Source organism: Sinocyclocheilus anshuiensis, unplaced genomic scaffold (genome assembly GCF_001515605.1).
Source record: "Sinocyclocheilus anshuiensis isolate Anshui unplaced genomic scaffold, SAMN03320099.WGS_v1.1 scaffold1072, whole genome shotgun sequence".
Classification (NCBI taxonomy): Eukaryota; Metazoa; Chordata; class Actinopteri; order Cypriniformes; family Cyprinidae; genus Sinocyclocheilus; species Sinocyclocheilus anshuiensis.
In genome coordinates, this window is record NW_015548242.1 from 217,619 (window position 1) to 229,457 (window position 11,839).

At 37.2% G+C, this 11,839-nt stretch overlaps 1 protein-coding gene across 1 annotated transcript in view; it reads right to left on the minus strand.

The window, feature by feature from the left end:
- Positions 1-320: 320 nt before the first annotated feature.
- Positions 321-11,839, minus strand: part of LOC107655060 (short transient receptor potential channel 4-associated protein-like) — a 13,423-nt gene continuing 1,904 nt past the window's right edge. Inside the window, exons 2-19 of the mRNA XM_016442455.1 lie at positions 11,383-11,511; positions 11,143-11,259; positions 10,640-10,694; positions 10,379-10,434; positions 10,147-10,275; positions 9,701-9,902; positions 9,276-9,464; positions 8,016-8,158; positions 7,800-7,931; positions 7,651-7,709; positions 7,466-7,567; positions 7,292-7,375; positions 7,117-7,207; positions 6,859-6,999; positions 6,651-6,762; positions 4,731-4,843; positions 4,420-4,626; positions 321-2,138 (exon numbers count right to left, since the gene is read on the minus strand). Of these exons, the coding sequence (XP_016297941.1) occupies positions 2,001-2,138; positions 4,420-4,626; positions 4,731-4,843; positions 6,651-6,762; positions 6,859-6,999; positions 7,117-7,207; positions 7,292-7,375; positions 7,466-7,567; positions 7,651-7,709; positions 7,800-7,931; positions 8,016-8,158; positions 9,276-9,464; positions 9,701-9,902; positions 10,147-10,275; positions 10,379-10,434; positions 10,640-10,694; positions 11,143-11,259; positions 11,383-11,511 (2,199 nt within the window). The 3' untranslated portion in view covers positions 321-2,000. The remainder of the gene's footprint in view (positions 2,139-4,419; positions 4,627-4,730; positions 4,844-6,650; positions 6,763-6,858; positions 7,000-7,116; positions 7,208-7,291; positions 7,376-7,465; positions 7,568-7,650; positions 7,710-7,799; positions 7,932-8,015; positions 8,159-9,275; positions 9,465-9,700; positions 9,903-10,146; positions 10,276-10,378; positions 10,435-10,639; positions 10,695-11,142; positions 11,260-11,382; positions 11,512-11,839) is intronic.

Below are 11,839 nucleotides of genomic sequence, written 5' to 3' on the forward strand. Positions count from 1 at the left end.
TGTGGGTTTTCAAAATGGAACGTTTTTTCAGTTTAGAAGATTTCATATATGGAAAAGAATGAAACCTGAATGACAAAAATAGTTAACACTAAAACTTTTTTTTTCCAAATTGTTTTTTGTTCTTGCTGTATTTGAACCATTTTCTTTCACATCTCATACCTATAGTCGAACTAAAACCTGTTTTTGAATTGCAGTTACATTAAAAAAAAAAAAGAGGCAGTGTATGATTTATATTCAAACTGTAATATATTTCCACAAGATGAAGCAATTGATTTTGGAAAGCATAAAAAAGTAAATCATCCAACCTTAACTGTCAGAGGCAAGATATTGAATTCCGTTTTATTTAAAGCATCAAGTTTACTGGGCTTGACATGGTTAACACTTATGACTAAATTCATCCAGCCAGAGCTACATAAGAAAATGCAGGTATTTAAAACCAAACCCAACCCATGCGAGACATGAACCAAGGCTCATGGATGATGAAGAGACATTCAGATCCTTTGTGTTGATGTAGCAATCATTCAAATCAGAAAAAGCACACATTCACACTACTGCTAATATTACAACTGTACACATTCCTGGGGTCAAAGGAAGTGACCAAAAAACTCTGCAGCATTCATTATACCTTTTTATAGGAGTTGTATGATATAGTTTTGTCAACGCAAAAGCACTGACACACAGTATAAGCAACCAATATAAAGAACGAACATGAAAGAACTTGCAAACATCCACAGGTGAAAGCGATCAACTCTTGTGAAACATTTAGTCATTTATACAGAGGAACTTTTGCATACACAGTGAACTCAGGTGCAACAGAATAAAAGCCGCAGCATGCTTAACCTATAGGAGTGGGTTAGAAAACAACACCAATGAAACGAGGTAGTTGATTGGAAGTTTCTAGTCTAGCTCAGCTACCATATCCAGCTCAAAGCGACCACAGCAGAGCAGCACCTTCACAGGTTCCCGGCCGCCAAAACGCCAGAGCCTCGTGTTTGAGTGCGACACAGATTGTCAACTGTCAACAGCTGAGGCCTGTAAAATTAGAAGATGGTGATTTAGTGGTTTGCTACGGAACAAATGACAGATGGCAGCTTGGAGGTCAAGGCTAGCTGGATATTTATGACCATAGTGTGAGTGAACCTGCATAGTTTAACACCTTCAGTGCCCACAAGATATGAAGTGTTTCATTGTGAGAAATAAAACAAAAGGGACAATACTATTTTTAAAAACTAATACAAAAAAATAAAAAAAATATATGAACTCAATATCTCTTAATATGTGCTTGATAAAACCTAACAAAAGGAGAGAAGCAGTGGAGAATATGAAAAGAAAACAGGTTTATGTCGTAAGAGAGCAAAATTACTAGAGAAATATGAGAAAATAAATAAGACTTGTCCAAATTCATTTTCAGTTCTCCGTCATCTACACTGCACAAAGGGTTTGACATCAATCAGTTAAGCATGAGAGTCGCTCACCACCTGACAGCTTGGCAAAGTATCATCGAAGCCTTCGATCATCAAATCCAACACTTTCTCTTTTGCTTTTCTAAACATAAATTACAGAGAAAATCTCTTTAAAGGCCGACTGTGCAGTTCATAGATTGCCAGATCATCGATCGCCCTCATTCGCAGATGCATCTTTCCAATCCACTTAGCCTAAATATTTTTGTCTTTGTATATTTCTCTATAAAAGGCCCCAAATAATTTCCCCGAAAGAATGCCACAGAAACACAACAAGACAGTTTCAGGTCAGAGGTTCGGCTCTGGATTGAGCTGTCCGGGTACTGTGTTCCCTCTCAATGAATGACAGGATGGGCAATCCTTCGCGGGACGTCCTTTGTCGCACCCGTGACCTGGAGATGAAAAAGTGGAACATGGGCACCAAGTAGAGAATGGACAGCTCACTGAGACGTAGCATGCAGTCGGATGAGGCGGGAGGCTGTTCTATGGACCGCATCGGAACGGGACGTGCAAGTCCCTCCCCAAGCCCACCCGCAAGAGTCAATCCTCTAGAAGGTCCCGGTCTAGCTCCATGTAAGGCTCATCTATGTAGCCGATAATGGCACAGGGAGAAGTCCTGTCCTCACCAAGCAGTACTGAAACAGTCTCCTTCCAGAAACTGAAGGGAATACAGGAGCTCTGAAAGAAAAGTGAAGATAGATAGTTAAATATTATTCAAAAGCAGCGTTTCTCGAACTGGGGTTGGTGAAGGAAATGCAGGGGTTTGTAGGTTGATGAAAAGCTAATAATCACATTTTACAAGATAATTTACGATTATCATTTCATTTTTTAGAGTTACAATAATAATAATAGTAATAACAATATGAAGGTCAATTTAAGACTTCAGACCAAGTAAGAAAATCTAAAGAATAAACTGAATGGAACACAATATGTCAGTAAGGTCTCTAAGGGTGTTCTCACACCTAGATCGTTTGAGCCCTGCAAACGCTCTCGGAGCGGTTCAGCTCGTATACGTGAACAAACAAGTGATCTCAGACCCCCCTAAAAAGACCCAAAAGCGAACCTTACTCAGTTCGGTTCGTTTGTGGTTCGATTTCCTCGTGATTTGTGAAAGCAATGAGGTCCCGGTACGCTTTGTACTATGGGTCAACATAACAGTAATGCTTGAGTTTGAACTAAGCAGTTTAGTACTTGTATATATATTTTTATATAGGCTATATTTTATTATTATTATTACTATTTATTGATGTCATTTCAGACATCGTCACATTCCCACACACACAATGTCGTTACATTTTTCAAAAATAAATAAGTAAATAAATAAACCAACTGTTAACGCGAGCAATACAAAATAATTCTGTTGTCATTTATGTAATCTACGGCTAACTGTGTATTAAATTATTTAAATGCATGCATCGTTAAGTATTCTCGTCATGACGGAGGCAAAGAACCAGCCGACGCACAGCGGAGATCTAGCTTTCTCCCCGCTTTAAATCAGACACAGAGATGAAGTAGTGCGGTAAGATCACATGTATTTGAATGCATGAATTATATTATTGATTTGATTTAATTATTGAGAGAGAAAGAAAGAGAGATGAAAGTTGCGTGTGTGAATTGCGTCTGTCAAGTGAAGCTGTGAGTTTCGTTACTTCAAAACATAAATTTTACAGCAGCATTGACAACAAGTGTCCATACTCGTGAATATTTCTGAGTGCAATCTCCGATCTGTGTCTCTGCGAGTGATGTGTGTGCGTGCGTGCATGCGTCTCGTGTGTGTCAAGTAGTAGTAGTATATTTTTATTTAATGCCATGTCAGCATCTTAGGCTATTTTCATGGCAAAAACGATTCAAAAAATACAAGTATAACAAATACAATAAAACTCGTGTGTGTCAATGAAAGCAGCGAAACAATATAGTAGCCATATAAAGTTAGTAGCAAAGAAACATACATAAGCTCTGCAAAAGTCTTGACCAGTGACATGATCAGGGATTGCCAGCTATTTCTCACCCACTTCCCTGTCCACTTCTTCTTCCAACTTTTCCAGTAAGTCAGACTCCAGCATTCCACTGCTGCACAGAAAGCTGGGGTCTGAGTTCTTATGAAGTTGTGGTGTGAACAAGAAAGGGTCTGAGATTACTTCAGTGCTGAAGAGGACCAAGAAAAGAACCGGGTTCTCTTTTGAGTCCACTATATTGTGAACACCAAAAGGATTGAGATCACTTTCAGCTGGTTCCCTTTCTGGTTCACTTTAAGTGAAATGGGTTTGGTTCCTTTAAAACGAACTATATGTGAAAACACCCTAATTGTAAATATCTTATATTAGCAATACTTCAAAGTTCAACACTTCAAAACTTTCAACAGATCTCCATTACTTTTTACTCCATTACTTTTTAATTCATTAAAACAAAAAGCCTAAATTAAATATTTTCATGATATAAAATGATCGAGTCTCTTCAGAAAACTTCGGACTAAACTGCTCAATACACATGGATAAGTTTTAAGGTCTCTTTATGAACTTTTTTGAAAATCAAAGTGATAGTTGCGTAGACTGTCAATGGAGGAAAATAAATCTCTCAGTTTTCAGTGAAAGTATCTTCATTTGTGTTCCAAAGATTCATGAAATTCTTATGGGTTTGGAATAACGTAAGGCTGAGAAAATGGTGACAATTTTTATTGCTAGGTGAACTAAGACTCTCTGCTTCAATTTAAGACCTTTAAAGGCCTGCGTCTGTGGAAGGCCTAAGACTTTCAGATCCACAGGAACACTGTATAAATGTTCAGCCCTTTATATAAAAAAAAAAAAGACCATATGACCAGAGAATCATAAACATGTGAATGTGTCGTGAAATTATTGAAATATTTCCTTAAAAACATACCCTCAGGGGGTTATTTATTTTTGGAACCCGCGACTTAAAGAAAAATTCTATACAGTTAAATATAAAATGTATACACACTCACATTCTCCAGGCAGGTGCTGTCCTTGTCTTTGTTGAGGTAGTGGTGCTGCCAAAAGCGCAGCAAGTTGTGGAAGTTGTTGAGCAGGCAGCCGGGATATTTCTCTGCGTATTCCTTCTCCCGCAGGGCGTTCAGATAAAACGGGAGCTTGTCTCTCCTCCGGGCCAACATCAGAATCACCAGGCTGGTGTTAAGACAGCTCACATTCTCCTGGGAGAGCAACCAGAAAAACAAAGGAAAAAAACACAGGAATAATTATCAAGGAGGATTCAAATGAGACAAGCAGGGAGAGGAGATGTGCACTATGGTCTTGCCTGTGTGAGGGTTTGCACGTTGATGATGTTAACCAGCCTAAAAAGGAAGGACAGTCTGTTCTCCACTCGAGCCATGTAGGACAGCAGACAGCACTCAGAGAGCACTTCAACCACTGCAGATGCACAAACACAGACTAAAATAGACACTGCAATTTTAAAAACAAAGATCGGACTAAATGTTTTTTTTAGAAATCTATGTCTAATGCTCTGAACCGATTTATCATCTGATTAAGCAATTAACATGATCTGTGAAAGTGAGCAGATTATTTATAAAATACCAAGTTACCTGAGAAAATAGTGTCATCTTCCCATCAGATTTTTCTTAGAGATATCAACATTTTTTACACTAACATTTAACACAGGATGAAATATTAAATACACATGTAAAGTGACTGGCATTATAAATATTGTGATGAATTTAATGCACTTTTAATTTGAACTGTTAAACTCCCTTAAGACGTGTCACTTGTCAGTTGTCACTAGCCTAAATCAGACTAGTGAGTAAGAGAATGTGAAGAGAGCTGTTTGATCTCTGATCTTTAAGTTGTAGAAACTGTATTCGACCTGGAAAGTTCAATTTGCTTCTGTGAATCAGAATCAGGTTCACTGAAACTGATGAGAATTGAACTGAAGTGTGTTGAAAATGTGGAATTTTACATGAAATATTGTTTTAGTAAAACCAGTATGGAGATATATACTCAGAGATGCAAACAGGTAAGGGGGGAAAAAAAGTGAGAACATTGCACGGATCGGGGGCATGCTCCACACAGAGTTACATTTAAAGATATTTGCTTTACATGCTCATTTGTAGTTACTTTAAGGTATTTTTTTTGTAAATATTTTTTATTCCCTTATATGTCCAAAACTATTTTTTCATAAAAAAACAAAACAAAAACATTTTTTAACATCTTGTTGCAACATTTTACAAAATTCAAGATTGAATATATTTGGTCAAAAACCCAAGTTATAAAAGATGAAGTGTTATGCAGGCTATTTAAGACAATATTGGCTGATTAGACGGCAACGCTGACCTAAAATGATAAATGCTTGCCCTCTCTCTCTTCACCGTTCCCACATCTCAGACCTCAAATACATAAAATATTACCCTTTTTAGACATAGTTTAAGTAAAGTGTAAATAAAATACTATACAAAACTTATTGAAACAACCAGTTCTTTATTTACCCTTGTAAACCCCCCCCATATAAAAACACTTTCTCATTGGATCTAAGCAAATCTCATAGGTGACCTAATTTGCTCTCAAAAAGGTGAGTTGTCACTGAAAAGTGAGGAGATTGCATCTATGCATACTGCCGTTTATTACTGTGTCTTGTTATTTTAGTTCACAAAAAAAAAAAATCTTCCATTGTGTCAATTGTGAAAACTAGTGTAGAAGTATACCTTACAGCAGTTTACTTCTTGGAATAAACATTACTGATATACCAGCCTTTTTAAAAATGTATTTACAAATACATATACACTACCAATCGAATGGGTTTGGGTACATTGGGTAATATTGTTTAAAGAAGTCTCTATGGTTGAATTTATTTGAAAAAAAAAAAAAAACATTATAATATTATGATTTTTAAAAATGTCATTTATTCCTGGCGGCAAAGCTGAATTATTAGCTGCCATTAATCCCGTCTTCAGTGTCACACGATCCTTCAGAAATCAATCTAATATGCTAATTTGTGCTGAATATTTTTATGGGAAACAATATACAGGATTTATTTATTCATGATTCTTTGATGAATAGAAAATTCTAAATAACAGCATTAATTTGAAAGTGATTTTTTAAACATCTTTTTTCCCTCCTTTTAAACAATTCAATGTGTTGTTGGTGAATAAAACTATTCATTAAAAAAAAAATACATTTTTTAGCTGTATCACTAACAATCCAAGAGTACAATTGCTTAATTTACCTTTCACATCTTCTGTCTGGCTCTCAAAGCGATCTAGAGAGAGGACGATACATCGCACAAGCATGTTAGAGTCCACCAGAGAACTGTTGATCTGAGTGAGGAACACCTGGAACTGAAGGAGACACAGCTTTTATTTCTCTATTACTCTATAGCCTCTACAATAAATCAGAAATCATGTATGTGACCCTCTTTTTGCTGTTGCCAGTACCTTTTCTTCTGTGTTGACATATTTGTTGAATCTCTTGAAGGCATCAATGTTGAACTTCATAAGCTCCCCAAGCAAATCAAAGTAGCTTTGCAGGACATCTCTGGACTTGCAGCCGCTGTCGATGATGCAGAAGAGGATGTGCTACAAACCAAAGACAGAATTAGACTATGCAGAAATTCTATAGGGATAGAGAATTCAACTACTCAAGTAAAAACATTTTGACCAATAAGACACACAAGCATGCATTAACGTTTTTACCTCCAGCAAGCCTCTCTTCAGCAGAAACATCTGGTCTGCATATGAGGTGGCCCCTCTGAGGAAGCTCTCAACAGCTCTGGCCTGCCAGAACCTTCAGAGTGAACATATGTCACTATGACTTATGTGGCATTTCAAAACACATTTAACCAAAATCATTAAGAACCCAGTGTCTCACCTGAAGGAAGAGTCTGGCGGTTCTCTTTTCATAACAGTGAGGATCCGTGTGAGAAGCCCTTTTTTACCATCGCACACTAAACTCCTAAAAGACACCACACACCAGACAGATTGTAATATCGTAAAGAAATTATGCATATTAGCATGTAAATTATCATTCCATTCTGAATACTACCTGTCGGTGTTTACTAGAGCCTCCACCTCGGGGATGTTTGCCTTTAGGGAGATGGCACTCAACTCATTCAGCTCCTGAGCGTTCAAAAGTAGGTACTTATTCCTGAGGACAAAAGAATTAATGTGTTGTTCTGTCAATCTACATGTACATGGCACGCCACTGAAAGCTCACACAATCTAACTTACTCGTGGTGGTCACTAAAGCTCTGCAGAAGCCTCAAGAACTGGATTTTAAAGGAGATTTCCTGTGCAATAAACAATAGCATAACATGATCAATGAGAATTATGGGAAATAGAATATTTTGAATGAGTGAATACATTATCCCAAAGCTCACCGGGCTGCAATCACAGTTTTCATTCTGTCCATGAACCACGTGATTAGAGGTGGTGTATTTCCTCCAGATGAGCTTGTCGAAAAGGTTATTGAGTCCAGGAATCAAACGAAACTCTGCCAACATTTTATGCACCTAACAGATTATGATAAACAAAGATGGGAATTACAACATTAATCAGCACCAAGCAGATCCTTTACTGACAAGAACGGCTCTTACCTGGTTTCGCTGTCGGCCCATGAGAAGGACACACAGCACATAAAGCACTTCCACCTTATACATGATCTCATGGACGATCTTCATGGACTGCGGCAAACGGTGCCTCAGAGGGATGGTGGCCAATGTGCTCTCATCAGATGATTCTGTGAGGAAAAAAATAATAATAACAAAGAAATTCATTTTATTTAGCAAGGACACATTAAATTCATCAAAAAAGACAGTACAAAAAAATCATGATGTTGCAAAAAATTTGTTTCAAATAAATGCTGTTGTCTGGAATGTTCTATTCATTAAAGGGTCAGGTCACCCCAAAATGAAAATTCTGTCATTAATTACTCACCCTCATGTTGTTCCAAACCCGTAAGACCTCATTCAACCTCGGAACACAAATTAAGATATTTTGGAAGATGGTGGAAGACAGTAACGTGGGGGAGAAGAATTGTTGAATAAAGTTGATATTATTGGTTTCTTTGCGCACAAAAAGTATTCTCGTAGCTTCGCAAAATTGAAGTTGAGCCACTGATGTCACATGGACTGTTTTACCGATGTCCTTACTATGTTTCTGGGCCTTGGAACATTGCAGTTGCATTGCTGTCTATGGGAGGGTCAGAGAGCTCTCAGATTTGATCAAAAATATCTTAATTTGTGTTCCAAAGATGAACGAAGGTCTTACGGGTTTGGAACGACACGAGGGTGAGTAATTAATGACAGAATTTTCATTTTGGGGTGAACTAACCATTTAAAGATAACATTTCCAGAAAAAAAATATTAAGCAGCAAAACTGGTTTCATCAGTGATAATAATAAAAAAAATGTTTCTTGAGCAATAAATCAGAATGGAATGATTTCTCAAGCATCATGTGAAACTGAAGTCTGGAGTAATGGCTGTTGAAAATTCAGCTTTGCATCTCAGGAATAAATTACATTTCAAAAGAAAACATTTTTTTAATATTTCACAATATTACTGTTTTTACTGTATGTTTGATCAAATAAAAAGCAGCCTTTGTAAGAGACTTCTTTCAAAAACATTTAAACACCTTGTAGTGTATACAAGTGGTAAAATTGTCTCTTTAGGGGAAAAAAAGCAAAAATATTAGGTGGAATTTTAAAATGGAAAGAAATGAACATGTTATATACTGCATAATCATAACCAATCACTAAAATTCTCAATTAACATTTAATTTCTCATTCAATTGTTATTTCCTTTGTTGCTGCCAGTGCACACCCGACTTTGTGACACAGTGTGCTGTAGCGGTCGTACCTGTGCTACTGTGCTCGGCTTCATCTGTTGCTATCTGCATGAGCGCATCCAGCACTAGAGTGTTGTCGAGCCAAGTGTACCATTCCTCCAGTTCCTGCAGAAAGTTTGACGTTCCAGTTGCCTCGGACACCTTCCGTGTGGCCAAATTACAGAGACGCTCAATGAAGCCGGGGATGTTCAGGAGTGTGACTGGAAAATATTTCATTATGTTTTCATTATTGATGCCCTATTAACCCTAACCCCATGAATAAATCCCTGCCAGAAGTACTCTACATTTATACACACTGGAAAGTAGCAGTGTACTGAATGCAAAAAGCTGTAATTTCCCTTTAGCAATGACCTTATTCTCCACAAATCCTCCATCACTACTTTACCGTTTTTGTGGCATTAGCTCTAAGTAAAGTCACAGTTTGTAGACCACCTACCCTGGTTGACCTCGGCACGTGAGGGGCTGGTATTGCGTTTCTGCTGTGCGTTTTTAGCCAGGAGTGTGTGTTTGTCATCGTTCCCCACATCTGGCTCAGATATGGTGACGGAGAGGATACGACAAAAGTTGGCGAGCTGCTGCTGGTCAAAGCTCTGAACCAGTCCTGACAGGTTTGGGATCCACTCCAGCTGAATCATCTCCTGTTATGAACCATCATTAATCACCGTCAGATATTAGGGGTTACATATTTAACATGATTATCGCCATTAATTATCAGGTGTTTTTTTTTTTTTTTAGATAAGACAAATATTCGTAATCTTCACAATGGATTTTAAGCCTGTCCATAGTGTCAACATGACAAATCCAGGGGCATTAAAATGTATTAACAGCTTCTAATTAAGGAAATTAAAGTTGTAGTTGCAGCTATATAATATTAGCACTTACCTTTTTGACTCCAAGAATATCCTCAATTAACGTAGCTGTTTGCAAAAAGGTCTTCTTGTGTGTCATCAGCGTGAAGAGAAATAACACAAAATCATCCCTCGATGCCAAGCTTTTTGTGACTCCTTCCGTCTGCAGGAAAACATGTGCACTTATTGAACTCATGAACTGATCATGTGGATATTAGTCATGCTTGTGTTCAATTTCTAAATGAGAAGGAAGGCTGAATACATACACATATGCAGCAATTGTACAGCACACTAAGGCAGTCCTTCACCAAGTCATCGTTCACTACAAGCAGTTTAAAAATGACATTAAGAAAGATTAATTTATACATCCGTTGATGACAGACATAAAAACATATCAATGGTTACTAAAATACGTGCAGATAAAATAATATCATTACTGTTCTTTTTATTTCATATAAATATATTTTTATATTCCAAAATAAATAATTATTGTTCATGAATCTCCATAAAATCTCTAGTCAGCTTACTCTTGGGTTTTTGTAGCGTAGTCAGAGTGGGTCTCATCAGAAGCTCCACCAGCAGCTAAGATGACAAACAATCAGTCAATGATCTCATCTAAGGCTGCAACTAACATCTATGTTGATAAATAAATTAATCTGCCAATTACGTACCCATTGGATAAACAAAAGTTCATTTTATTTACTGCATGTCATTGAAAAAATATTTTCCCCCATTTCCTCCTCCATGCTCAAAACCAGACGGACTCTTTAGACTCTTTCTAGGCTGATTAGGGTGAAACATCTGCAGCACACTAGCAAATAAACACTACCCTCATACTGACAGATAACAGAAAATAAAATTAAGTTTATGTATGTATATGTATACGAATAAAAACATGTTATAAACTTTGTGAAAAACATCTGTTCCAAATTCTTTGGAGCTGTCAATGTTTTCCTTTAACTATGTGTAAACACAAGTTGAATTGTTGTTGTTGTTGTTTTTTACATTTAGGAATTATATTAACACTCACATCAACACCTCCAAACAGGCCAAAGGTGTATGTGTTGGGAAAGGTGGACTCCTGTGCCGTCTTTCTGTCCTCTGTCACAAAAGACATGGCCTCCATAGACAGCAGGGATGACAGTTCCTGTATCAGAACACCACAATTAAGTACATAATGAAATACAGCTATCAAGAGGCTATAAACCTGTTTGTAAGATACAAGTAAATATAGCAGACTGAAAGAAGCGAATAGAGAAAGAGACCTCACCTTCAGGACAGTGTGTGTGTGGGTGAAGTCACTGTTTAGGTGGCTGCTCTCGTACAGCTCTTGGAGTAAGACTGGAATCCCGTGCCATTTCGCCCTCTTATCTCTCTCCTGAAGAAGAGCTTCTGGGAGCTGGAAACAAAAAAATAAATGCTAACTGGATTTGTATTAATTAAAGAAATAGCAGTTCTCGCAAGTCAGCAAAAGAACAGTGCTAGACTTTAGGCTTTTGTTCTTAAATGCTATAAAAATTCTGCATCACAGCTGCTTTGCCACTGTCATGACACTCAACATATATATCTCTATTTTTATATACACATTACACATTCATACATACATAATCAGAAGTGACACTAAAGAGAATAGAGACATATCAACAAACAAACACACACATACACAGATATATGTGTGTGTGTGTGTGTGTATATATATATATATATATATATATATATATATATAT